We start from the raw sequence: 27,302 nt of genomic DNA, 5'->3' as shown, positions 1-27,302 counted from the left end.
TATGGCCACGCCTGCCCCCGCTGTGACCTATGGCCACGCCTGCCCCCGCTGTGACCTATGGCCACGCCTGCCCCCGCTGTGACCTATGGCCACGCCTGCCCCCGCTGTTACCTATGGCCACGCCTCGCCCCCGCTGTGACCTATGGCCACGCCTCGCCCCCGCTGTGACCTATGGCCACGCCTGCCCCCGCTGTGACCTATGGCCACGCCTGCCCCCGCTGTTACCTATGGCCACGCCTGCCCCCGCTGTTACCTATGGCCACGCCTGCCCCCGCTGTTACCTATGGCCACGCCTGCCCCCGCTGTTACCTATGGCCACGCCTGCCCCCGCTGTTACCCATGGCCACGCCTGCCCCCGCTGTTACCCATGGCCACGCCTGCCCCCGCTGTTACCCCTGGCCACGCCTGCCCCCGCTGTGACCCATGGCCACGCCTCGCCCCCGCTGTGACCCCTGGCCACGCCTGCCCCCGCTGTTACCTATGGCCACGCCTGCCCCCGCTGTTACCTATGGCCACGCCTGCCCCCGCTGTTACCTATGGCCACGCCTGCCCCGCTGTTACCTATGGCCACGCCTGCCCCCGTGTTACCTATGGCCAGCTGCGGGAGGGTGCAGCCCAGGCGCTCGGCGATGGCCTGCAGCTCCTTCAGCTTGGCCTGCTGGCGCCGGCCCTCCTCACTCAGGATCTTGTCCTTCAGCCACTGGTAGCCCTGGTGGGGGAGGGAAGACACAGCCCCCAGTGAGGGCAGGTCGCCGGGGCCTCTGTGTGCTGGTGGCTGGGGACCGGAGCCTCCTGGCCGCTGGAGTGTGGGACCACTGCTCTCTGAAGCCCGTTGTCTCGGGAGCTGAGGGGGCCCGTGACCTCCCTTCTCCCAGGAGGCCGGCATCCGGGAGGTGCTGCGGGCTTGGGTCCGACACCGAGGGGGTGCGGCCTCCCTGCCCCACTCCCAGGGGCGCAGTGCCTTGCAGGGGCCCCTGGCCTTGCAGTGGGCTGGGGAGGAGTGAGGAGGGCAGGCCATCTGCCCTTGAACCTGGGGCTTGGGGCTCCGGGGCTGGACCTGGCCCGGCCTGGGCAGGCCTTCCCCTGCACTCTGCACACCCTCCTGGAGTCCCCTCCCTGGACTCGTCCTGGGAGTCAGTCACCGCTGAGTGACAACTGCAGAAGCTGTGCAGCCGGGCTCTGAGCTCAGCCCAGATCAGGTGCGTGTGCGTGTGCGTGTGCGTGTGCGTGCATGCGTGTGCATGGGGGGGCATCCCAAAGGCACATGTGGACCCAGCCCAGGTTGTGAATGTGGAACCAAGGAGGGCGTTAGGGGGTGCAGGAGAGTGAAGGCACTTCTTCACCGGGGCGCGCCCCCGGGGTGGGCAGCTCTTCCAGCCCGGCCACCCAGCCAGGGCCCGTTCCCACGGCCCGGACCGCCTGCAGGCAGGGCCCAGGGAAGGGTGCCCAGCAGCACGGCTGTCGGCCCGAGGCCTCACCTCTACAACATGCCCATCCCTGGCCTGGCCCTCCCCTGCCCGACCCCTCCTGACCTTCAAGGAGGCTCTGGAGTAGGGCGGGATGCCGCTGTCATACTTTCCAGAGACGATGCCGCAGGCCAGAGGGGACCAGGTCATGGCACCCACTCCTGCAGGAGGAAAGCCAGGCGAGGTCATGGCCTGGGCCCCCAGGTGGGGTGGGGGAGGCGGGGGAGAGGGCTGTGCGGGGCGGGGCAGGGGGCGGGGACCGGGGAGAGGGCTGTGTGGGGCGGGGCAGGGGGTGGGGGGCGGGGGAGAGGGCTGTGCGGGGCGGGGCAGGGGGTGGGGGGGCGGGGGAGAGGGCGGGGGGGGGCAGGGCGGGGGTGGGTGGGGGGCGGGGCGCCCACCGATCTTGTGGAAGAGCTCGGGCAGCTGCACCTCCACCTTCTCGCGCTGGAACATGTGGTACTCCGCCTGCTCGCAGATGGGCGGGATCAGGTTGAACTGCCGCGCCACCGAGTAGGCTTCCTGCGGAGGCAGAGGGCACGTCGGGCCCTGCCCGGCAGCGGGTGCGGGCCGCCCGGGCGGCAGGGAGGACACAGGGCATCCTGTTAGGACTGCCACCTGCCCCCCCTCCCCCCAGCTATCCCCGGCACCTGCTAGGCCCGGCCCTGACGGGGGAAAAGGGGGTGGCTGAAGGGACTGAGGGACTTGGCTCCTGGCATTCCTGGCCAGGTGGCCTTGGGCAAGGGGCTCACCCCCCGGGCCTCAGTTTCCCCATCTGTCACGAGGGTCAAACGGGCAGTGGTGTTTGCAGCCCTCGGACAGCCTGGCTCAGGGGCACACTCAGTGCCCGCCTGCCGTGTGGCTGCTGCTGGGGTCGTCACTCCAGGGCCCTGGACCCGGGGGGATGGCACGGCCAGAAAATGCTTGGTCAGGAGGGAGCGTGGCCGCCTCCGCCCATTCCTGGAACTTGGAGCCTCAGCTCCGCAGACCAGACTGTGGTGGGCGTCGTCCTGTGTTCCAATGAGGGGGCGGTTCAACCCCAGTCAGAGCAGCTGCAGGAGGCAGCCAATCCCCGCCCCCCTTTCTCTCTCTCTCTCTCCCTCTCCCCCTCATTTGCTTTCTAAGATCAATTTAAAAATTGAACTTAGACCCCGGGGAAGCCCTGCGTGCCAGCCTGGGAGGCCCTTTCCCTCCCCGCGGGACTCAGTTTTCCCGTCTGTGAAATGGGGAGAAGGCGTTGGTGGCTCCTTAGTGCCACCGCGCAGCTGATGGAGCTGGGGGCCCGCTAGGGCTGCGTTTAACTGCAAAGGACACCCCGCTTCATTTCTTTGATGAGGTGGGAATCTGGGACTCTCTGATGAAACCCAAGCCAGGAGCGTCCGGTGTGGGAGCTCTGGGAAGGGGATGGGAAGGACTGAGGCTGGGAGGGGCCTAGAGGCCAGGGTTGTGGGTCAGTCGGAGAGGGAAGACAGTCCCCTGGCCTCTAGCCTCCAGCCCCCACCCCACCCCCACCCTGAGGAGGCACCCGCCGCCCTTGGCCTTGGCAGGCTCCCGTGGAGGGAAATGATGATGCAGGGATGCTCTCCTGAGGTTCGGGAGGGGGAACAGCATGGAGTATGAGGTGGATGGTGGGGCCCAACAGCCACCCAGATTCTGAGGCAGCCTGGACTCTGAGCGGCACAGCCCGGGCATTCATCTCAGCACGAGCTGTGTGACCTTGGGTATGTCACTTAACCTCTCTGTGCCTCAGCGTGCACCTCTGAGAAGCAGGAGGACAGCAGCACTGACCTCACAGGGCGTTGTGAGGGTTAAATGGCAGTTAGTCCACACGAAGCCCTTCATCTTTTTTTTTTTAAATAAAAAAAGGTGTTTTTTAAAAATTGATCTTAGCAGATGAGGGGGAGAGGGAGAGAGAGAGCAAGGGAGAGAGAGAGAGAGAGAGAAGGGAGGATTTGCTGCCTCCTGCAGCTGCTCTGACTGGGGTCGAACCCGCCACCTCCTTGGTACACAGGACGATGCTCCAACCAACGGAGCCCCCCGCCCCCCAGCCAGGGCACAGAGCCCCTACATCTACCGGCCCTGGCAGAGCCGAGAGCTCGGTGCCCGGGGCCGAGGGCTGTCTCCGGAGCTGGACACCTGCTCTCAGGCCGCTCCCGGAACAGCCTCCCGGGAGGCCGTCCCCACAGTCCTGGGCCACAGGGGAGGGAGGCTCAGAGGGGTGAGCCCCACCTTAACCCAGGTCAGTGCACCCCGTGCCGGGACCAAGACCCCTCAAGGCCTGCAGCCATGACCGCCGCACGTCACAGCACCCGTGCCCCCGGGACCCACAGCCCGGAGCCCGCCGAGTCCCTGCACAGAGCGGCAGGAGCCCACGCCGCGCACCCCCCCCCGCCCGAGGCCGCCGTACCATGATCTCCATGGAGCTCCAGCGCGACGTGCCCCAGTACATGGCCATCCCCTGGTTGATGACGTGGGTCATGGCGCGCACAGTCTCTGCGGGAGAGAAGGGGGAGGGCGGGTTGGGGGTGGCCGGGGGCACGGGGCCCAGCGGGGCGCGTTCTGCAAACACAGGCGCCAGAGCAGGGACAGGGCGCTGCAACGACCTCTTGCAAGCACTGTACTCCCGGCTCCCAGGGCGGGGGGCGGGGGGCGGGGGTCCGGGGCGACAGACAAAAGCGGACCTCCTCCATGCAACTGGTCTTTTTTAAAAAAATCCTCACCCGAGGACATTTTCCCATTGATTTTCAGAGAGAGTGGAAGAGAGAGGGAGACAGAGAGAAACACATCGATGGGTTGCCTCCTGCACGTGCCCTGATCAGGGCCCGGGCTGGGGAGGAGCCTGCAACCGAGGTTCGTGCCCTTGACCGGAATCGAACCCAGGACCCTTCTGTCCATAGGCCGACGCTCTATCCACTGAGCCACACCGGCCAGGACCAAGCAATTGGTCTTGAAAATGACTTCCCCCAGTAGCACAGGCCTCCTGGGATCTTTGAGAGAAGGGTTGTGGGTGGACTGGGTGTTCCCTGTCAGGTGAGAAGGGCTGTGGGGGAGATGGAAGGATGTGAGGCCCGTCTAGAGAGTTCTCTGGTCCCGGGAGGAAGCAGGGCCCGCCCCCCGGCAGAGCAGGTGGGGATTAAGGTCACAGCCACGCTGGCAGGAGGCCGCGGAGGCAGGCGCAGCGTTTGCCTGCTGCCGGGCGGCTGCTCGGGCCCTTCCCTCTCAGTGGGGCTGCAGAATGGGAGGGCGAAGTGACCGTGGCATCTGCAGGGACGGGGCGCAGGGCCTGGGGGGCCCAGAAGAGCGAGGGGAGACATGGCAGCCCCGTCCCGGGCCGGAGCGTGTCCCCAGCACAGGGCGGCGGTGGCTTCTGCCCGTAGCGCAAGGGGGGTCTGGGCGACCCTCCTGGGGAGGCCCGAGGCTGCAGCGGGACGTCAAGGTCTCCACTGCAGACGGGGCAGCGAGAATCCCCGTGTCCCCGTGTCCTAGGACCTCAGCTGCTGAGACCGCCTTCCTTTTAAATGGGGGACCCCCCCAGGGCGCCCCGAGGCTCAGGAGAGGCTCTGGGAAGCGAAACCTGCCGGCTTTCCTTCCCGGGCGGTTTCCGCTCGTGGGGATGTTGTCGTTTTTGAAACAGAACTTGGCCTCACATTTTCAGTCTCCAACGTCTCAGCGTTGGGGTTGGGCGGGGGGAGCCGCTCCCCCAGATGTCTCCAGGCCCCATACAGTGCTTGCAAGTCCGACTGCCCAGGCAGTGGGCGGGGGAGCTGACAAGTGTTTCTAAAACAAAGCGTGACGGGCCAGGCCAAGGCCCTTCTGTAGAAGGCTGCGGTGGCTGGGCTCCTGGGGTGGCGGTCTCCGGGGCGCGGAGACCCCGCAAAACTCACACCTGGGCTTCCACACCTGCAGGCCGAGCCCCGTCCCCCCACCCCCATCCCAGGGAGGGGAGCGGGCTGGCAGGGAGCCCGGACCCCCGGACGCCCCAGGGGCCGCCCTTTGCAGACACCGTTCGACGTGAAGGACAGCGGTGTCGGGTGGAGGGCTCGAGGGTCCCACATCCGAGCCCTGAGCCCCGTGCCGGCCGGGCGCCCCGTCGGGCTCTTTAGAAACACTCCCGGGACCTGCAGCCATGCAGCGCGAGCGCCCCGTCTCTCAGCCAAGGCGCAGGCCACATGCCGGAGAGGAGAGCCAGGGCCCCGTTCCCGGCCTGGCTCCCGGCAGCTCCCTCCTAAGGAGGGGCCGCGATGCAGTGCCTTCCATGCAGAGGGCAGGCCGCCCCAGCCTGCGGTCAAGGCCACGCGGTAGCCCGAGAGCCTGTGGCGGCGGCCCTGGCGGCAGGTGCCCTGGGCCAAGGCTGCTGGGCTCCCGGAGGGTCCCAGGCGGTGGCCGGCGGGCATGGAGCCCACCCCCGGGACCACGGTGCCCTCACACGGACCATGGCGCTCCGCCCTCTGCCCAAGTGGGACGCCAGTGGCCCCAGACACGGACAACGAGGGACCTGTCCTTCGCCTCAATATTTAATGCCGCCGAACAAATCCTTGCAGCGGCCGCCCAGACCCCTGGCATCTCCCGCCATGCCACAAATAATACATGGGCGGGTCAGGTGGCAGTGCCAGTTGGCAGGCAGGAGCCCTGCCACCGTGGAACTCAGCTCAGTCCCCAGGGAGACCGAGGCCTGCCGCGGGGTGGGGTCCTGGGCCCTGAGCGTAGGGGCGGGCAGGGGCCACAGGGCCAGAGGCTGCCCGGGTCTCCAGTTTCCCGGCTCATGAGGGGGTCCTTCCAGGGGGTCAATGTTCCATTCCAGTGGGGGGTCAGGCCACACAGCAGGGGGTGAGTGGCAGGTGGCCAGCCCTCCCAGGGACATGAGCGCCAGGGACATGAGCGCCAGGCCCACCAGGACGCTCACGGGAGCCAGCGTGCGGTGGGGGCAGCTCGCATGGGGTCCATTGCTTCTGGGTGGGGCAGGGGCTGAGTGAACATGAATTCTGGAGACTTGTGGGGGCCACATACTCGGGGATCCCCGATGTGTTCGCTCCGGTGGGAACCTGGCCTCCCCCATCCCCGCCCCGGCCCATCCAGCGTCAAGGTTTTAGGCCCTGATCGCAGCACCCCCCAATCAGGAGGGGCCCCGCGGCCGCCCCAGGACCTCAGCACCGCCAGGCGGGGGGCGGGCATGCACAGAGGGCGGGAGAATGAAGGACAGCGGCCCCTTGCAGGGTGTCGGCACTGTTTCCCTTATGCATTTTATGGAGAAGTTTGTCCTCGGGGGAAGAGGCGTGTGAATAAAGCCACTGCCTCATAAAATGCAGCGCGGACACGGGCCATGGCCGGGCGAGGGCACTGGGTACCTTCTATGATGAATGTCCTGGACCTGGAGGAACTAAATGGGTCCCCTGGTGATAAAAAGAGATTTAAAGAGACCAGAGTTGACAGCTGTGGGAACACGGGAGGCGTGGAATGACAAAGGGCACGGCAGGGAGGCACAAATCACTTCCGCAGAACACGCGTTAGAAAGCCCGCGTGCATATATATACACGCATGCGCGCACGGTGTATATATATATGTATATACACGTATGTGTGTCAACAAATGAAGGAAAAATAACGGAACACGACCTAATTTCCCAAGTCCCGAAGCAGGAAAGCACGTGAGAAAGGTCAGAAGCAGGAGGTTGGGGGAGCCGGGAGGGGGGGATGCGGAGGCGAAAGAGTAATTAAGGCCTGAGAAACCAAAACCGCTCCGCGAAGCCCTGGCGCCTCTTCTCCTCTAAGGGACCGAGCGAGAGAGCCGAGGCCTCCGGGAAGGCGATGGAGAGAAGGAGCGGGTGCAACGAGCCATGGTCTGGTGACCCCATTTAGCTGCAAACTCTCAGCAGCCGGGAGGAGAGAGCATGCACAGCCCTGAGCCCAGGACGGGGACCCGGGGTGGATTAGGCGTGGACCCCGGTGCGCCAGGTGCCCCGGCTGGGGGGGAGCCTGGGGCTGAGCTCAGGCCTCCTTGCCCGCTCTCTCCACCCCAAAGGCCTGGCCTCCCCGCCCCGCCGGCCTGGGTGCCCCGCGGGGCCCGTGCCGAGGCCCTCAGGCCCCAGGTGGACCTCGGGGCCGGCCGGCGGAGAACCCACCTTCCATGGGCGTGTTGGGGTCCGGGCGGTTGGCAAACACCACGTCCACGTACTCGAGCTGCAGCCGCTCCAGCGAGGCCTTCAGACCTGGGGGAGGCGGAGGGACGGTCACAGACGGCCTGGGCCGCCGCCCGCGCCGGAGGGGGAAGGGACGAGGCGGGCGGCTGGGGGTCGTGGAGGCCAGGGGAGAAAGCCAATGCCCTGTGCTGGGATGTGGGGGGACCGTCCCGGGTCTCCCGTGGCCCGTGGGGTGACACGGAGGGCGGGCAGGTCATGTGGTGTCCCCGCACCCAAGGCCGAGGGCGTCTGAAACGCACCAGTCGTGACCCTGCACCCGGCAGGGGTCAGAGCAGAGCTGGAGTGGGTGCGGGGCTGGGGCAGGGGTGGCAAGGCCCCCCCCCCCCCCCCCCCCGCCGTCCTCTGGCTGTTAGTGGATGGACGTGAACGTGGACAGAAAGGCAGGGAGGCACTGGGAATACAGAAGATGGCCGCGCTAGCGCCCCGTCCCTGTGCTCCGCGTGCCGGGCCCCTCGGGCCGTGTCTGACGTCCACCCTCGCCTGGTGCTCCCCATTCCCCGCCCCCACGGCGGTGCGCGCCCTGAGCCGCGCCAGAGGCCTGGGGAAGTGACGTCGCTCCCTCTCATCAGCACTGACCGGAACCGGCCTGTCTGTCCTGCCGGAGGCTCACTGTCCAGCCCAGGGCGACAGGCCCTCCCCCGGGACCCGGACTGGGGTGGGGGCAGAGCTCCGGGTGTCCCCAGGCCTGGGCCCTGTGCTCGTCGGGAGGGGAGGGTGCGCACCCTCAGTTCTGCACCCAGGGGGGCCTCACCTTCGATGATGTGTTTCCGGGAGAGGCCCCTCTCGGTCTCCGCTCTGAAAAACAGGCCCCGGCGCGAGGGCAGGCGGTGGGGGGAGGTGTTGGTGATGCAGACGTTAGGCAGAAAGGCAGGGCAGCATGCGTCACTTCGGGGTTGAAACCAGGCCACTGGGGCGCTCCCACAGGCGTGGCGGGCGGGGGTGGGGGGGGAGGCCCAGGCTGCTCCTGGCCGTGCTGGGGTGGGGGTGGCTGTGGGGGGGGGGCGGTTCCTGTTTTTCAATTTGCTCTTCTGCTTGGCATGGATTTTTAAAAAATATATATTTTATTGATTTTTTTACAGAGAGAAAGGGAGAGGGATAGTTAGAAACATCGATCAGCTGCCTCCTGCACACTCCCCACTCAGGATGTGCTCGCAACCAAGGTACATGCCCTTGACCGGAATCGAACCTGGGACCCTTGAGTCTGCAGGCCGACGCTCCATCCACTGAGCCAAACCGGTTAGGGCTTGGCATGGACTTTTTTAAAGATTAAGAATGAACCATATCCCGGTCAGGGCACAGGTCCGGGCTGCGGGCTCGATCCCCGGTGAGGGGCGTGCAGGAGGCGGCCCATCAATGACTCTCTCTCATCACAGATGTTTCTCTCTCTCTGACATCAATAAACACATATTTTAAAGAATGAGCCATATTTGTAATTCCCATGAAGCTGGCTTGGTCCAGCCCCAGAGAATATGGGCGGCTCCCGGAGGCGGGGGGGGAAGGGAGGGGGTGGGTGGTGGTGGTGGAGGTGTGGCCCAGGGAAGGTAGGGTGGTTTGGACAGTTCACCAATTATCTGTTTCCCAGAATTTTTAGAATGCTGCCTTTGTGATCAGCAAAAACGGACAAACCCACGAACGCAAACATAAAAGCGAGACAAGGTTTGCAGACAGACAGACGCAGCCAAAGCCGCTTTTCGGGAACCTGACCTCCCTCCATAGGGACGGGCGCCAGCCAGGGCAGCCGGCGGCACCGAAGCCAGCCCACCCGCGGCGGCACCGGGGGCCTGAGCGGCAAGGGCCTGGCTCCGCCCTCCCCCACCCGGGGCCGCCTCAGTCAGGGGCGTGGGCGGGCTCGGGGCTGCGGCCGCCGGACCTGCCGCCGGATCATCACCTACTTTCCTCCCCAGAAGATCTTGGTGGTGATGACCAGGCTGGACCGTCTGTGGACAGAGCAGGAGGAGGGGTGTTACTGCACCTGGTCCCTCGGGGGCCCTCCCACCCTTCTCATCGGGGAGCACTGGGTGAAGAGGGGTGCCCGTCATTCAATGTCCTCGCTGTGTCGAGCCCGGACCCTGGGCTCCGCGTGGCGTCAGGAGACAACCCGTGGATGTAACTAACTAGCCACGTGGGTGAACTCCCCGACCTGGACCCACGGGTCGGGGCCACGGAAGGCTCAGGGGCCAAGGGCGGAAGGACACCGGCCACGCATCCCGTTGACACTGTAGCAGGAGAGCTGTGGGACGCTGGTGGGGGCCATTGAGGGAGGGAGGTTGGGGTTCGGGGGGCTCGGGATGCTGGCTGGGCGCTGAGAGCCTGGGGTGGGGCGGGGGAAGGTTTGCTGTTTTCCTGCTTTAAGTCTCCCTGAGCCGAACGGGGACCCGCGCCAGTCCTGGAGGGGCGGGGGAGGGGGAGTGACCCCGAGGCCGTGCCCGCCCCCAGGGCCGCTCGGGACACAGGTCCTCAAAGCCACAAGCGCGGGCGCAGCGTCCCCCACGGGCGGGGCGGTGACCCCGATTCTCCTGTCTCCACCAGAGACACAATCGGGGACTGGCTACCGCGAGCCATCTCCGTTCCTTAGGGATCAGGAGGGACTTCCTTTGGGATCAGTTAGAGCCACAAAGACACACTTGGGTGGGGCGTCAGCCGTGCGTGCGGGGCCGGAGGGGAGGCCGGCTTTGCAGCAGCGGCTGGAGTTCCTGGAAACCGAGCCGCTTGGGCCACCAGCCGTGTCTGCCCCTGATGGAGCCGGGGCTGCGGCGGGGGCCCCTGACCTGCTCCCCGGGGCCCAGCTCAGCGGGGGGGGGGGTGCGGGTCCTGAGGTGAAGGCGGTCTTAGAGCCACCACTTCCCAGGTGAGTGGGGTGTGCAGGCCCGGCCATGGGCGGGGTGGGGTCTGAGCCTGGGGTCAGCCCGACCAGGAGGCGGGACAGCGGTCCCGTCCGGGGGGACTGCACCCTCTCTTCTCGGACCACCCCGCGGCACCCAGGGCCGCCAGAAGTTCCCACGGCCGGCTCTGCTTGGCCTCACCCGGTCAACCTTGCCCCGGGACCCCGGCCCTCCTCACCGCGCCAGGGGGAGGGGCAGATGGGGTGTGCGGGCCCCCACGGCTCCCTCTCCAGCAGAGACGCCGACCTGGGAGGACGGAATTTGGCACCCCACCTCGTCACAGCCCCTGGCTCCTTGGGGGCGGCGACCCCCCGTGGGAACCCCGCTCCCTGGAGAAAGCTCGGGGCTGCCTCGTTCCGGGACATCCTCCCCTTCCCCGAGAGAGGGATGCTGGGACGTGCAGGTCTGAGAGGGACGGCGATGAGACCACCCGGGCACTGCCCTGGCGACAGGACGGGGCAGCGGGACCGAGCCACGCTCGCCCGCCCAATCCCAGCCCAGAGCCGCCGCCTCTCACGGAGCCCCCTCCCTCCCGGCTCCCCTCCCCGCCCCCCGTGTGGGCCCTGGGCACCGACCACAGAGAGAGCAGGCACTACCTCCATCCCTTCTTCTTAATGATGCTCCCGAGAACCACCTCAGCCCTGCAAAGAAGGCCAGACACGGAGATGTGGTTACCGCGCACAGCACCCCGCCCCGCCCATCGGCCACCGGTCCCCGAGGGGAAGGGCACGGGCCAGGAGCCAGCAGGCCCCCGGCTCGGGCAGCTCATCCAGGGACAGGCGTGGCTGCTGCGCCCCACGAAGGGGCGTGGCACGTGTCCCTGCGCCTGTCCCGGCCGCAGGGCTCTGGCCCTCGCCGGAAGGAGCCGGAGTCCCGGAGGGAAGGCCAGCGGCCCCCGGCCCCCCGGCCACGGGCAGTTCACCGGGAAGACCCTGCCACGTGACGTGCCAAGTTTCCAGACAAGAAGGGTTTCCTGTGTGTCTGCTAATCCTCACTCGAGGATATTTTCCCGTTGATTTTTAGCGAGTGGAAGGGAGGAGGGAGGGAAAGGGGGGGGAGAGAGAGAGAGAGAGAGAGAGAGAGAGAGAGAGAGAGAGGAAACATCGATGTGAGAGAGACACATTCACTAGTTGCCTTCTACACAGGCCCCTCCCAGGCCAGGGATGGACGTGCGACCCAGGTCCGTGTCCTGGACTGGGAATCGAACCCAAGACCCTTTGGGGTGTGGGCGACGCTCTAACCACTGAGACACAGTGGCCAGGGCCAGACAGGTATGTTTTTAAAAGTTAAATTATTCATTCATCTTGTTTTCAGAGACAACCGACAGGGACTCAGGGCCAGGGCGGGGTTCTGGCAGAGCGCCAGCAGGCGTGCGTGTGTGTGTGTGTGCGCGCGCATGTGCGTGTGTGTGCATGCATGTGTGCACGCGTGTGCATGTGCGTGTATGTGTGTGCATGCTCCTCTGGTCTCCTGTGTTTGGATGAGACAGACGCCCTGCTGGCCCGTCCGCCCTGTCTGGCGTCCCTCGGGGCCCTGCACCAAACTCGGGCCCCCGGCCTCATGGGCACTGTTCCGGCCCTCGGCAGTGACGGACTCGCGACTTTAGGTTTTGACTTTTGAGGACGTTTTGCTGGCAGCAGAGCTCCTGAGTGGAAGCAGGCCGGGGCTGACCGTGCGCGGCGCTCCCTTCCATGGAAGCGCTGAGTCACGCGCTCGGGTAATGGGCTCTGGCTGGCGAGCTGCTTGGCAGCGTCTGAAAGCTCTCCGCGCTCGCGGTCAGGATGCTCAGAAAGGCACTCAGCCCGGCCTCCTCCTCAGCCCGGGCCCTCACTGTGGGACAAAGGTCAGGAAAGGGCGGGGAGAGAAGCAGGCTGGGCCTGGCTCACGGGCACTGAGACAGGGTTAGCCAAAGCCTGCTGCCCGTGGCCGTGGACTTGGTAAGGTTGGCGCCGTCCGGCAGGGCACAGAAGCCCTGCCCCTCTGGGAAGCGTCCAAATTAGCACCAGCACGAGAGGGGGCACTCAGCAAGCTACGCGACTGGCACCTGGTTAGCGAGAGGGACGGCGCCGGGCCCCCGCCCCTGGAGCGGCCTGGCAGCCCTGCCCCGGGCAGTCCTCCCTGCCTGTCCCTTGGCGCAGCGCCCTCTTCCCGTGTGGGTGGCTGCGGGCACTGAGGCCCTGATGGGGGTGAGTGGGCAGGTTCAGAGGCCGGGGGCGTGGAGAGCAGGACGGAGGCGGTGGGCTCCAGGGGCAGCGACAGCCCCCGGAAGCTGCTCCCCGAGTCCTCGGCCTCCTGGAGGCCCCGCGGCGCCGGGACCCGGGGTGCTAGTCCCGAGCTGCCCAGCCTGGTGTCCCTTCACCGGGGAGTGGAGGTGACGCAGTGTGGCTCCCGTGAGGTGTGTGCACAGGGGCTGGGCCCTCTGCAGGAGGCGGCGCAGAGCTGCCCACGAGCCTGGTGCAGGGCAGGTGCAGGCTGCGGCACGGCTTCCGCATGGGCCTCCCACCCCGGCCTTCAGGCAGCTCCTCGGTCTGGACAGCGTCTCACTGTGATGGGCAGCGGCTGCCCGTTTGGAGGGGTTGGGAGGGGCAGTGAGCTGCTGACGGGGGTTGGGGGTCCCAGTGGAGGCCCCCAGGGCTGTGAGATCCTCAGACCCTGGGCCAGGACTTGAGTCGAGGCCCCGCTGCTGTGGCCCCGTGCAGGCTGCGGAGATACCCTGAGCCCCGCTGCAGGTGCCGCCCCGAGGAGGAGGAGCCCCGACAGCTGTCAGGCGGGAGAGGGGCGGAGGGAGGGGACAGAGCCAGCAGATGACTTCACAAGCAAAGCCGACTTTGACTTTGGAAACCCGAGGCAGGCGAGGCGGAGAGGGGTGATTTGATTACAGCCCGGCCCAAAGCCCAGGCCGCAGCCTTGGCCCAGCAGGGCTGTTACATAATGGAGGAGCAAGCCCGCTGCCAAGAGGGAAGTGCTTCCTGCTGGCCGGCTCTGCCCTGCCTCCCGCGGCCCCGATGTCAGGAGAGGGGGCCACGGGCACGGCGGAGAGCCGGTGACAGCTTCATCGGCCCTCGCCGGGCACGGCAGCGTTGGCACAGAGGGGCTGAGATGGCCGTGGTGTGTGAGCACATGGGGAGTTCAGCAAGTGACCCCTGTCCCAGCGTTCTGCCATCCAGGCGCCAGGAAAATGACCCGCCCTGGAGCCATTTAGAGCTTAGAGACGCGGGCAGAGGGGGAGGCGCACGAGGGTCGCAGGAAAAGGGGGACCCGTGGCCACACCCCTTTCCCACGAGGAGAGACACGTACTTGCCCGCCGCGTAGACTTCCGCCGTGTCGAAGAGGTTGATCCCGTTGTCGTAGGCCAAGGTCATGAGCTGCTCTGCCATCTGAAACGAGAAGCGGGGGCTGCTGGCAGGCGGCTCTGTCCTGCCAGCCGGGGGTGCCCAGAGGCCCGGGGGTGCCCAGAGGCCCGGGGGTGCCCAGAGGCCCAGGCCCCACACCGGGTAACCCTAACAGGCCTCTGCTCGGCATTCCTGGGCAGGCGCCTGCCTTCAGACACGGGCTCGGCAGGGAGCAGGGAGTTGCAGGCGGCCGCTCCTCAGGAACGCCCAGTGGGCCTGGCCGCCTGGCAGTGCCCGCCTTCCTCCGCAGCCCAGGCGGCGCCCCGCTTCCTGGTGGCACCGGCCCCGCCGGCTCAGACCCCGCAGGCGGCCAGCTGGAGACTAACCCCGGGCACTCTCCCCCCCCGAACGCAGGGAGGTGGGCCCCCGGGGCTCGACATGGTGGTGTTTCGGACACGACCGGGCAGACTGAGCACGGAAATGCCCCTTGCTCCTGCGCGCGATCGTGTCACCTGCCAGGACCTCTCGGGGCCCTGAATCTGTCATCTGTTGTGTCTGCTGTCCTCCCAGCTTCCCGTCCTCTGGAAACGACCCCCAGTGTAGCCGTACATGTCACTATGTCCCCGATGAAGACGTGTGGGGGGGGGGGGCAGTGGGCTGCCACCGGGACGTGAAGGGAGACCTGTTGGCTGGTCGCCACGGCCAGGTCTCCGTCTCTCCCACGGGGACGTCGCGGGCAGTGCAGCGAGTGCCCTGGGAATGAGGTCACCGGCCTGTGAGGTCAGAGCCACCGCGGCGGGGAAAGAGGCGAGGCAGGCGCGACCTGTTCCCGTGGCCCACGTGGGCTCGGGGCTCCCGCTTCCAGTCGAAACGCTCAGACCAGTTTGGTGGCCGGAAATCAATAAAAATACATTTAAAAACACACACCAAGTGCCTGCATCAGGGTTTTGACGGAAGCAGACCCTTTGCTATGAAAACGAAGCCAGCAATCACGGCTAGCGAGGTCGCAGGGGAAGTCACGGATTACTTTTTAAATGCAACCTTTCCGACGGCGAGGAAGGCAAATGGGAAGATGCCTCTCCCGCAAAGGCCCCTGTCCTCCCTTCCCAGACACCCACTCACTGCCCGGGCGGCGGGGGCACAGCGGCTTGGGGACGCACCGTCCCCTCCACACGGACCCGGAGATGCTGCTCGGCCCTCCTCTTGCCCCAAAACTATTGGGACCTGCGGCTCAGCGGCCTCGGCAGGCTGTGCTGAGGTTTCACATTCACGCGGGCTCTGCAGGGGCAGCTGGGAGCGGCACTGGCTCAGCTTGGAAACCTGCCCCTGGTTTTCCTGGCACGCTGCAGGAGGACTGAGTTTCCGGGGCCTGCGGGACTGGCTGAGCCCCCGGGCATCTGGCTGCTGTGTGGTGCCACCGCTGCGGCTCACCCTTCCCGCCGGGCACAGGGCCGGGCACAGGAGACCGAGGGAAGCTGTGGCGGCTGCTGGGGCCGCGGCCTCACTGGGCATTTAGCAGGCGTCACCGCCTGCCTCGGGGATGCCCTCGCTGGGGCCTGGCGGGGACGGGGCCCGTCTCACCTCGTCGGTGATCTGGCCTCCGAAGGTCACCCATGTTCCTGGAAGGAGACACACAGGGTCAGGTCAGAGAGCCTCCGGGGAAGTGGGTTCTCCCCTCCCGGGTGCTGGGGCCTCAGGCTGCAGGGCCCAGGGGACGGCCACAGGCCGCCGCGCCACCCTGCTCTGTGGTGAGCGTGTCCTTGGCGTGGCTGGACACCTGAACTTCAAACTGAGAGGACAGTCAGTGCCCAGAGCAGGCAGCGGGCTGTGGGGCTTTGAAACGCTCCTTGGGGCTCAAGCTAAAGTGGCTGCTGTTCCAGGGACGGGCTGCAGGGGGCGGGACAGGGGGCAGGTCCTCACTACTGCCGGCCGGGGTGTGTGTGTGCGTGCATGCGTGCGTGCGTGCGTGCGTGTGTGTGTGTGTGTGTGTATGTGGGAGGCGCATTGTGTGTGCACCACGGAGGTGGGGGGACAGCGTGACCCGGGAACGGAGCTCACAGCTTGGGAAAGGAAAAGGCTGTCTCTCCACTCCCTGTCCTCTCCCAGGCACCCTCCCTGTTACCATGGTAACAGGTACACACCCATCCTGGCTCTGGGGGCAGCTCCCACCCCTGGGGGTGGTCCCCTTCAGCCCTCCCACAGCCCTGCTTCCCTGGTGGCTCTGGACCCAGGGGCCCCACACTCACCCAGGCCCAGGCAGGAGACCCGCAGGCCCGACTTGCCCAGGTTCCTGAAAGACAAACGCGGGTCAGTTCTCAGCAGCTGGGCAGGGCCCGCCGGCCAGGCTCCGCCCCCCCATTCCCAGGAGCTCCCCCAGCCCCCACCTTTCCCAGGGGCTCCCCCAGCGCCCACTGTTCCCAGAGGTTTCCCCAGCCCCCACTGTTCCCAGAGGTTTCCCCAGCCCCCACCTTTCCCAGTGCAGCTCCCCAACTCCCACCTTTCCCACTGCAGCTCCCCCAGCCCCCACTGTTCCAAGAGCCGGCTCCCCGCCCCCCCATCCAACGCTGTTGGAGGCTCTGACACCAAGGGGAGCCTTCAGAGAGAGGCCGGCTGCTGGCTGCCTCTCGGGGTGAAGGGCCACTGTTGCCGCCCCACGTGCACACGGGGCTCAGCGCGGGGCTGGGACAGGCCACGCTGGTGGCCACGCTGGTGACCACGGGGCCACCGCAGAGGGAAAATGGAACGTCGCGACTCGTTTCCTGGCTGAAACGAGATGGACGCGGCTGTGGCGCCGGCCGCGGGGTCCTCCCGGAATGACCTCTTTCCCCTCCGTCGTGTCACGCCTGCGGTTTTGTCTTCACCCCGTCCTCCGAGCAGTGGAGCGGAAGTCATCCCTGCGGCCTGGGCCACGGCCCCCTGCAGCAGGAGTGGGCTGCCGGTGCTGCTGGGCTGAGCCCCAGCCTCTGTGTGACCCCCAGGCAGCCGGCTCCAGGATACGCCCCCCGCCACGAGGCACGCCCCCCATTACTGGGGACACGGACGTGAGCTGCCAGGTGGTGGTTGGTAAGTGGCAGCTGGTGACCCCACAGCTGGGCCCTGACCTTCCGGGGCCACTCCCCTTCCCGGCGGGATCCCGATGCCGGGAGCCTGGTCCTGGGACCAGCCCGGGGGCGACCCCTCCAGGCGGCGGGGAGTCCGAGAAATGCGGGAGGCGCCGCTGTGAGCCCCGCCTCCTTCCCCGAGGGCTCCCCCACTTCTAACTTCAGCGGGTGCTGTGTCCTCAGTTTCTCTCTCCAGGCCCGAGCCTGCCCTGCCCATCTCTGACAGGGTCCACGCTGACCCTCCGCAGCCTCGGTTTCCCTGGTTACAAGGCCTGGGCCCCACCCCTTCACAGGCAGCCCACGGCGAGGTGTGGATGCCATAACCTTGTGGCGGCGTGGAAACGGTTTAAGGCGCCACCAAACGCCCGGCACCTCGAAGTCGCCGGCGTCCCTGTCAGGTTTCCCACGAAAACCAGCCCCGCTGCTGCGGCCGCCCGCGGGCTGGGCCGGGCCCGCGTGAGGACGCCCTGGCGCGGCTTCTCTGTGGGAGGCGGGCACGTCGGGCGGAGGCTCCGCAGCTGGAGCTCAAATCCTGGCCCCACCTCATGGCCGAGCGCCCTGGGCCCGAGGCCCCCGCCTGCGCATCTGCAGGCTGGCTCCCCACGCCGCCTCCCTCGGGGCGGCCAGGAGGCCCCGAGCCGGCACGTGTGCCCGGGCACCGCGCACAGACTGGCTCCCCACGCCGCCTCCCTCGGGGCGGCCAGGAGGCCCCGAGCCGGCACGTGTGCCCGGGCACCGCGCACAGGACGCTGACTCTGCACGTGCCGGTTCCACGACAGACAGCACGGAGCGCGGACGCGGCCTTCTCCCTCACACGGACCAATCGAATGGGCTTCACGCCGCAGGTGTTCAGAGGGGATGGCGGCTGCCTTGTCTTTTCCTATAAAGCGTGACGTAACCCAATGGCATCGCTCGTATGTGCCAATCCAGAGCAACCCGCACTGTGACTGCTGGACAGAGGCTCAACCTCCCACCATCCCCCACCCCCCGGCACTCGGTCCGGCCAGGTGTGCTCCGAGTTGAGGTCACGCTCCCCGCGTGAGCGGGAAGGCAGGTGTGGCGAGAAATTAGGCCCCTGCTCGGAAGCAGTCTGGTAACGAAACCAAAAGAACCGAAGGCTCCGATCAGCGGTTCTTACCGGTTTTGGGGGCACAGACCCCTTTGAGAAAGCCCTTCCCCGGACGTGGGCGCGTACGTGGGGACCTCAGAACCTTGTCTGCGGCGCCCAGGTGTTCAGAGCCCGGCCCCTGGGCTAGGTGAGTCCAGGTGCTGGAGTGGGACCCGGCGCCAGCCCGTGCTACGTACTCAGGGGAGGACACACAACACGGCTGAGCCCGCCTGTGTCTGTGTCTGTAGACGGCGCGGCCGCTCGCCCACCAGGCGGGCTGAGTTTCCTCCCTTGCCGGGCAGCCTCCGGCGCACAGCTTTCCAGCGGCTCTCCCCCCACCGCCCACGGGAATAATTTAGCAAAAGTAGGACGCACGTGATGCCAGGGTTACCCCGCTCACGGCGTCTCCCAGTGAAAACGATGGCGTTAGCTCTGCCATCCGCTGCCAGGCCTCGGGAGAAGAAATGAGAAGGGACAGGGCTCCGGGCTGGAAGCTGCATAAACCCCTGCCCCGTGGGGGTGGGGCCCTCGACACATCACCACGTCGTCTGGACCACGGCTGGTGACGTGCTGCCGCTCGAAACTTTCAAGACACAAAGCCATTTCCTACGGACGCTTCTCCCCGGATGATAACGTGACGCAGTGACAGAACAGCTGGCTAAGCCCGGCCGGTGCAGCTCGGGGGCTGAGCATCGACCTGAGAGCCAGGAGGTCAGGATTGGATTCCGGTCAGGGCACGTGGTCGGGTTGCGGATTTGATTCCCAGCGGGGGGAGTGCAGGAGACAGCCAATCGATGTTGATGTTTCTCTCATCGATGTTTCTATCTCCTTCTCCCTTCCTCTCTTTCTAAAATCAATGAAAACATGTTTTAAATAGTCGGCTAAATCTCTAAGCCCAGATAACGTTGGTCTCCGCTAATTTGGCTCTTTCTCTCCTGTGGTCTGGGAAAAACACTGCTGAGGACTCTCGGCTTTAACCTTCGCCAAGAGAGGCGCCGAGGCCAGCGCCGAGGTCACGTGGCCATCGGGTGCCGGGAACCGCTGAACACTGCGCCCAGGTTCTGGGCAGTTACAGACGCTTTAAAAATGGTCCAGGCCCTTCCTTCGGCCATCTGGGCGGAGGGCCAACGCGTGGTCGGTGGGAGCAGCGTGGCTCTGAGGAGCCGGTTCGATGGAGAAGGGACCGGGACGTTTTCCGGTCAATGCGGTGACTGCCCGTCAGCAGGTCTGCCCGCTCAGACTCCAGGCTCCCTCAGGTGGGCCTGGCAGGGGCGGGGCCCCCAGGGCGTAACTCGGGGTGAGATCGAAGGCCCTGGGCAGACTCAGGACCTCGCTGGCTCCCCCCTTACTCCCGGGCTTGACTCCCACTTTGCACTGAGCGCCTGGGCCTTCTGGCAGGGGCGGGGCCCTGTGCTGTCCACACACCTTCAGTTCCCGCACTGGACAGCGTGGCTGGAGGCTGGCCGGGATCACGCCCTGGCAGGGTCAGCTTCCTGAGGAGGTCAGGTGGGGGCAGAGTGGGATCTCACATCCTGCAGCCCCTGCACCCTGGCCGTGGCCCTCGGACAATCGTATGGAGCAACCCCAGGGGCAGGTGGTCGTGGGGCAGGAACCCTGTGGGGCAGGAACCCTGTGGGGCAGGAACCCTGTGAGGCAGGAACCCTGTGGGGCAGGAACTCCATGGGGCAGGAACTCTGGGGGCAGGAACCCCGTGGGGCAGATGCCCTGTTAAGCAGGAACCCTGTGGGGCAGGTTCCCATGAGCAGGAACCCCATGCTTAGCAAGGGGGCCCCGTGGTTTGAGTTCTGACTTCCATTTCAGCTGCTATGAGACACCCCACAGAGGATGAAGCCACCTCCCCTCCTGCACCCCAAGTGCAGCTCTCCCGCCGGCCACACGTAAGGATAGGTGGGTCCTGGGTTAGGAAGTAGTGGAGCTAGGATCTGAGCCCAGGTCCTCAGACTGCAACGGCCCAGCCCAATGAACACCTCTGTCCCTTCACTGCCTGGCCGTCCTGCCTCCAGCACATGTGCCCACGGATGCACATGCAGGTGCACCCAGGCACACACAGGAGCCCAAAGGTGCATGCACAGACGCACACGTGCACACACATGAGCACATACGTGCACACATGTACACATATGCACACACAGGTGCACACACAGGGGCATAAATGTGCACACACGTGCACACATGTGCGCACACAGGTGCACACAGTCACCTTGAGCACTCAGGCTCTGAGATCTACTCCTCAGTGGGCTGAGGCTCTCGGGAGGGAAATCGCGTTCATGGCCACTCCTTCCACCCACACAGCGCTTTGTGTTTTTAGAACCGGCCCTCGGAGCACACCGGGATGGACTCAAAGATGGCAGGGGTGACAGGTATCAGTGAAACGGTGTGTCCTGTTTACTCTGAGCTTGTGATCCCCACTCAACAGGAACTGAGCCCCCAGAGCTTCCAGACTGGAGGGCCCACCCTGGGTGGCCCTCCCTGAGCTCAGAGGGTGCAGCCAACGCCTTCCCCGGAGGTTCACCACAGTGTCAGGCCCCCCCAGGACCCGGGAGGAGGGCCATGGGCACAGGGGCGGAAGGACGCGGTGGTTCCAGCACTCACCTCCAGGGGGCGCAGGACTACGACCTGGTGCCTTCGCATCAGGTCCCACTTGGGGGCCCTGGTTGTGGGGAGGGTTAATCTCTGCACCTCCTCTGTCAGGACCGGCCCCTCACTTTCGAGTTGCCACCAGCCCTGACACCCCCTGACACCCCCTGAAACGCAGCAGGAGCCTCTGTGGCCTTTCGGGCCGCGGGAGCGTCTGATCACGGAACAGGAGCCAGCGCCTGCCCGGCCTTCCCGGTTTCCGAAGGTGGACCGTGCGGGCTCCCCCTCCCCCCCCCCCAGGAACGCTGCTCTCCACCAATACGGCTCCGGCAGAGGGGCGCACGGGGAGTCGGGAAGGCCAGGCCCGCAGCAGGGTGCCCACGACCCTGCCCCCGGCGCCCTTGGCACAAAGCTGGGCCCCCCTTTGCACCGGGGCGAGTCCACCGAGCCTCTGGGCACGAGCCTGGGTGGAGCAGTGGGGTGCGATGCAAGGGGTGGCAGGAGGGTCCCTGCCCCCCAACTGTCTCCACGAACAGGACACAGTGGGAGCCTGCAGCCCTGGGGGCCTGCGCCCGAGCAGAGGGACACGTGACCGCCAGTGTCCTCACCGAGGGGCTGGGCACCCGCAGGAACCCCCGGAGGCGGCTCCGAGCCCCGGGGCCACAGTCCTGCCGGGGGTCTGGCTCAGGCCGGGGAGGGGACATTAATTCCACCCCATGGTCACCCCATGGTCACTGGGTAGTCCCGGACCATCACACCAACGCTAGTCACCGTGGCCCGGCTGCAAAGACCTCGGACCACCCGCGGGCCCTGTGTCCGGGGGGGGGGGGGGTGGGGGGAGGGGCCTGTGGCCAGGGCCCGGGGTTCCCGGGAAGAGGAAGCATCACCGGATCACAGTCTGACACTGAGGGCGTGGCGATGGTACCCCCCCCCCCCCCCCCCCCCACAGGAACAGACAGGTCCCCAGACACCCCCTCTCCCTGCGTCGTGAAGAAACGGGGGGCTGGCCGAGCCTCCCTGTTACTTCCCCCCCGCCTGCCACGGCTCCCAGAGCCCCCTCCTGGCCTCTGAGCTCGCAAACCACCCCAGTCCGCAGAGCCATCCACGCCTCCTACCTATACTTCATCCCCGGCTGCTTCCCGCCGGCGTCACTGACGCTTGGGTGGCTCTGCACGGACAGCTGTCCCAGGCTCCGGGCCACCATGGCCACAGCGCGGAAGCGGCCGCGGGTCCCCAGGCTGGGGCTGCTGGCGGCCGGCCGGCCCAGCCGCTCGTCGGGGCCCCGGCCCTTGAGGCCATGCTCGGAGCACACGAAGGACACCTGCATGCTGGGGGGTGCTGGCCCTCAGCTCCGGGGCGCCTCCCCCCGCCTTCCGGGCTCCGAAGTCATCGGCCCCTTCTCGGACGAGAGACTTTATCCCCGAAGGCGGAGGAGCTGCGAGGCCTTCCTTCAGACCAGGACGGAGAACGGACGCCGTGCACCTTCCGGCCAGGGACTCGGATCTCTGGCGGTGCTGGGGAGACCTCTCACCTCTTCCTCGGTCCCTCCTCCGCCCTCACCCTCTGGCTCTGGCTGCCCGGCCCCCCCAGTGTCCAGCGGGCTGGGCTGCCAGTTACTCCTGACCAATGAGCGACACTGGAGCCTCTGACGGGAGGGGGGCGGGCCCCTCGTGGGCAGCGGGCGGAGGCCAGGGCTCCGGGAGCAGCTGCCGTGCAGGCTTCCCCGAGTCTCCGGGAGGGCGCCTGGCGCTCAGCTCCCGGGGCCGCACACCGAGGGGCTGGGACTCCCACCAGGTCCATCGGATGAGGGCGGGAGGCTCAGGAGGCACCGGCCGATTCATTATTAACGAGGCGACTGCACAAGCCTCTGCCCTGGCCGAGGCCGGCGGCGGCACAGGCTGCTCCAGGCTGACGGCCGCCCGGCCAGGACGGGGAGAGGCAGGCAGCGCAGCCAGTGGGCGGCTGAGCTCACAGCGGCTCCGGCGGCACCATCTGCTCCTGGTCCTTGCCCAGGCCAGTGGGGCCTCCCCCGGGGCTTGGCGCAAGAAGCCAGATGCCCAGACGTGAAGGAGAAAGCCCGCTCCGCCTGGGTGATGATGCCACTGGGCTCAGGGGCCGGAGAGCCGGGAAGTGCCAGCACTGACTTGGTGCTCAGGCCTCAGCAGGTGCCACAAACACTCGGCGAGTGAGTGAATGAGTGGATAGACCCTCCCATGCCACCCTCCCTTCCCACCCTCACGCTCACCCTTACGGGGTTCCTGAAACCCAGGGAGCTGTCCCTGTCGGCGGGAAGGCTTTGCCCTCTGACCCCCAGCATGACGCTGCCCCTGCGGGTGGGCCTTGCCAAAGCCCACGTCTGTGTGCTCTCTGCCCTCGGGAGGGGCTGGGAAAGGGCGCTGACCGAGGCAGGGGGCAGGGGCAGCCCACGCTCCGCTGCTAACCCTCCGTGGACCCCAGGTGGGCGTCCTGCCCTCTCTGGGGCTTCACTTCCAATGACAAAGTGAGGGGCGTGGCCCGGGGAGCCCTGTGTCCCTCCCAGCTCGGGCCCCGGACACCTTCAGCCCCCGCTGGCTGCACCCTCAGCTCTGACAGGGCCCAGGAAAGACCCACCCAGGGGGGTGTGCACGCTGGCGGCTGAGCGTGCGCCCAGCCCCGGCCCTGCCTTTTGACACAGGCGTTCGGACTCAGACGGCGTTGGGTGCTGGGCTCCCTGCGGGTGAGCTGGGCAGCTCGGGGCGGCGACTTCTCTCCCAGCCCCAGTGGTCTCGGGGTCCAGCGCAGGTCAGATCGCGCCTGCAGAGCGCTCACACGGGGCCTGGCCCTCCGGAAGGGCTCACAGATGGCGTGCGCCCCGTGGGCCTCCAGCGTAGAGGGGCTTTCTGGAGGTGCGAGTCCGTGTCGGCCCCGGTGGGAGATTCTCCCATCACTCCCCACCGGTGAGTGTACCCCTTCATCCTCCCCAGGACACGGGCCTGACGTGGCAGCAGGAGCCGCTCCCTGAGGGTGGGACCCCGACCCACCTGGGGGACAGAGGGGCTGGGAGGGCAGAGCTGGTGCCTTCGCCAAGAAGGCCCTGGCAGGTCTCAGATGCCACCTACCGAGGCCAGGGAGGGGCGCCCCAGGACCCGCCTGTCCACATGGCCCCGGGGGTCGGGGGGAGGTGGATGGCAGCCTGCGGTGCTGGCCCTTCACCAGCTCAGCCCTCCACGAGCTGGACCCTGCACGCAGGACCACACGCCCTGTCTGCCGGAGCCCCCAGGCCTGGAGAGCTGCAGGTGACAAAGGCCCTGCCCCTGGCCCTGCCCCCGGCTCGGGGTGCTCCTCGGCCCTGCAGGGCTGCTCAGCACCTGACCAGGCCACAGGGGAGCTTGCTCCACATGCAGGTCCCTGGGCCCCACTCAGGCCTACGAGCCAGTGGTTCTGGGGCTGAGCCTGGGAAGCTGTATTTCATCAAGAGCTTCGAGAGGTGCTATCCACTTTTCTGAGCTCTGGCAAGGTACTGGGCCCCACAGGGCTGCCATCTAATGGAGTGCTGTTTCTTTAAGCCACAAGCACGTCAAACAATGAGCCGGAGGCCCAAACCCACTGGCCTCTGCTCTGCTCCCGGGAGACCAGCCAGGTAACCCCGGGCCCGAGTGAGGAGGGAGCAGAGGTCAAATGCAGGTCACCCCGTGGAATCTGAACGCCCATAAGCAACGACTCACTTTTTCGTATAAGTACGTCCCAAACATCTCGTGGGACGTACTTACACTAAAAAAAAGAAAAAAGAAATCATTTGTTGCTTATTTGAAATTCAAGTGTACATGGGCATCTTGCGCTTTAATTTGCTAAATCTGGCAACGGTACACAGACTGGGCGGCGGGAGTGGGGGGGGGGGTCCCTTCTGGCCGCCGACTGGCTCTGGCGAGGGCTTGTCCCCGGGAAGCACAGGAATAAAGCCGCACGGATGCAGTTTAGAAAGGAACACGCAAGCTCCGGGGCTGGCCGCTCGCTGAGGCCGTCAGAGGCCCAAGTGGGCCGGCCGGGTGCTGTCCCAGGTGCTGATTTCAGAGACCAGCGAGCTAACCAGGATGTCCTCCCGAGCTCCTGAGCCCCCCACACGCCCGTCACCCGGAGGACACAGGAACCGTGAAGCCCCAGCCTCCGCTACGAGAGTCACAGCAACCCGCCCAGAGGCCCCTGTGGAGGGCCGCCTCCCGCGAGGACGCAAAGGAGGGCGCACAGCCTTCCCCCAGGACCCCTCCCCCCGGGTTTTGGCGCCAGGATGGGTTTGTCGTTGGAGCGGGCGATTGAGCCTTTTCACCCATCTGTGCCGTCACCTCGGCAATGACCCTGAGCCGGCGAGCGCGTCTCCCCCTTTTTCTCTAGAAACCGCATCCCCTCGTCACCCACAATGTCCCACACGCAGTGCCTGTCTCTGGAGGACAGGGCTGCACAGTCCCCCACCTTCCTCTGCCACGTTTCTACGTGGTTGGAATTAAAAAAAAAAAAATCCTCACCCGAGGATATTTTTTCCACTGGTTTTTAGAGTGGAAGGGAGGGAGGAGGGGGAGAGGGAGAGAAACATCGATGTGAGACAGACACATCGATAGGTTGCCTTCTGCTCACGCCCCTGGGCCGGGGATCGAACCTGCAACCGAGGTACGTGCCCTTGACCAGGCATCGAACCCGCAGGTCGATGCTCTAACCACTGAGCACACTGGCCAGGGCATGGTCGGAATTTTTAAACACAAGATGTTTACTCCAGCGCACAACAGGGCCGTTACCCGGGTTGCCTGGGCTGCCGCCGTGTCTGCCCCCTGCCGTGTCCCGGTGCTTCCCGCCGCGCCGGCCCTTACCGGTACTTCATGCCCGTGCGCCGGGCGGTGCAGCCGTCCAGCGAGAGGCCGTGCATGCGGAGGAAGCTCTCCATGTTCCGGGCCTGGGCGGCCGCCCGCACCTCCCGCAGCCGCTGCAGCTCCAGGGCGTCGGTCTGGCGCACGGGGTGCAGGGCCCAGTCCGAGTGGCACCTGCTGCTCACGCTCCTCAGGCTCTCGCTGTACGTCATGGACAACATGGTCCCGCCTGGGAGCCGCCGCTGTCCGGACGGGAAAGGCCCAGTGGCGCCGGGTCAGCGAGGGCCGCTGTCCCCACTGCCCTCGCCGGACGCTGGCGCCGGGGCAGGGCGGCTGCAGAGACGCGTCCTCCAACGAGAGCGGCCACCAGGCTGTGGGGACGGGCCTGGCCCCCGCGGTAAACACCCCTCGGGGTGAGAGTCTCTGTCCTCCAGGCTGCGTGACCGATGGCTCTGGCTGAGCACCCTCCCCCCCCCGCCCCCCGCACTGTGAGGCAAGCCCCGTGAAGCTGCGTTCCAGGCGGGCGCACTCAGGATGCTCCAGGTGGAACTGGGGCACAGAGAGCATGCAGCTAGCCGGAGCCCCAAAGCCAAAGACACGGCAGCACCGCGCCCCCCGGAGGCGCTGCCGGGCAAGACCAGGGGAAGGCCGGGCCTGGGCAGCAGCAGAAGCGCACTGTCGCGAGGCAAACGCCCGTGGGACCATGCCGGCGCACCTGCCCGTCACACGCGTGGGAAGGAAGGGCCATCCACGCACACGCTCTGGACGCACCAGCAGCGCCCTCCGGGCTCCCCGCTCTGTGGTCACTAGGGATGTCACCATCCGCGAATTCTTGCAATCGAGCAGGGGTCCTCAAACTTTTCAAACAGGGGCCAGGTCACTGTCCCTCAGAGAGAAGGAGGGGAGTCGGAGAGTGCGGCGCACATTCCACACATGCGCACTGCGGGCCCGGGACGAGTCGGCTGCTAAGCCGGACAGGCAGCGGCGGCAAAAACACCCGGCGGGCCGGATCAATGTCCTCAGCGGGCCGCATGTGGCCCGCGGGCCGTAGTTTGAGGACCCCTGCAATGGAGAGACTGAGCGGAGGTGCGTGAGGGAGAGTGATGGGGTAGGTTTATTAGGGACATTTCAAAGTTTATGTGTTCAAAACCATGCTGCGCGGCCACCCTAAACGATGATGGCGCGCTCTCATCAAAGAAAAACAACATGAGTGCCCATCCGCAGGGAAGCAGAAGGGAATGTCCATCAGCAGGACATCACATCCCACATCACACGGGAACTCGTGGGCCTTCGAGGGTGAGGCGTCCCGCACGACGGACATACAGTGATTCCTGAGGGCGGGTTACGGCAACGGGGACGGGTGCCGAGTGCGACCGTCACCGAGATTCACGGACGCAGCGAGGGCGGCAGCCCAGGGCACCTCCTGGCTCTGCCTCCACCCAGCGGATCGCTGACCGGGAACGAGGACACGGTCACCGGGGCCAGGGCGGTCTGCAATCCGGGAGTGCCCCCTGCACCCGCCAGCCCTCGCCCCGGCCCCGATGCCAGCCCAGCGGCCCCAGCAGCGTCGCCATCACCAAGGAGAGATGGGCCGGCTGCCGAGCGGGACCCTGGAGCCCAGTCCTGGGAGCTGGAGGCCCCGGCACTGCCTCGCCTCTGCCTTCCCCGAGGGAGACAGGCTCGGTTTTCCCCGGGGAGGGCTGCGCAGCTGCTGCTCGGTCCCCGGGCGGAGGTGCGCTGGAGCCAGCCCGTCATGGGCGAGCCCACCCTTCCCGCTGTGACTCTTC

The 27,302-nt window shown here is 66.6% G+C and overlaps 1 protein-coding gene across 1 annotated transcript in view; it reads right to left on the bottom strand.

The window, feature by feature from the left end:
- Positions 1-27,302, bottom strand: part of KCNAB2 (potassium voltage-gated channel subfamily A regulatory beta subunit 2) — a 46,985-nt gene that overhangs the window by 3,627 nt on the left and 16,056 nt on the right. The window contains exons 4-14 of the mRNA XM_054721182.1: positions 16,120-16,163; positions 15,455-15,492; positions 13,839-13,918; positions 11,138-11,182; positions 9,552-9,596; positions 8,411-8,454; positions 7,582-7,668; positions 3,871-3,956; positions 1,865-1,985; positions 1,533-1,627; positions 589-709 (exon numbers count right to left, since the gene is read on the bottom strand). Coding sequence (XP_054577157.1) covers positions 589-709; positions 1,533-1,627; positions 1,865-1,985; positions 3,871-3,956; positions 7,582-7,668; positions 8,411-8,454; positions 9,552-9,596; positions 11,138-11,182; positions 13,839-13,918; positions 15,455-15,492; positions 16,120-16,163 — 806 coding nt within the window. The remainder of the gene's footprint in view (positions 1-588; positions 710-1,532; positions 1,628-1,864; positions 1,986-3,870; positions 3,957-7,581; positions 7,669-8,410; positions 8,455-9,551; positions 9,597-11,137; positions 11,183-13,838; positions 13,919-15,454; positions 15,493-16,119; positions 16,164-27,302) is intronic.

This window comes from Eptesicus fuscus, chromosome 9 (assembly GCF_027574615.1).
Source record: "Eptesicus fuscus isolate TK198812 chromosome 9, DD_ASM_mEF_20220401, whole genome shotgun sequence".
In the NCBI taxonomy this organism is placed as follows: Eukaryota; Metazoa; Chordata; class Mammalia; order Chiroptera; family Vespertilionidae; genus Eptesicus; species Eptesicus fuscus.
The sequence above is the reverse complement of the archived record's forward strand: the minus strand, read 5'-3'. Positions and strand labels throughout refer to the sequence as shown.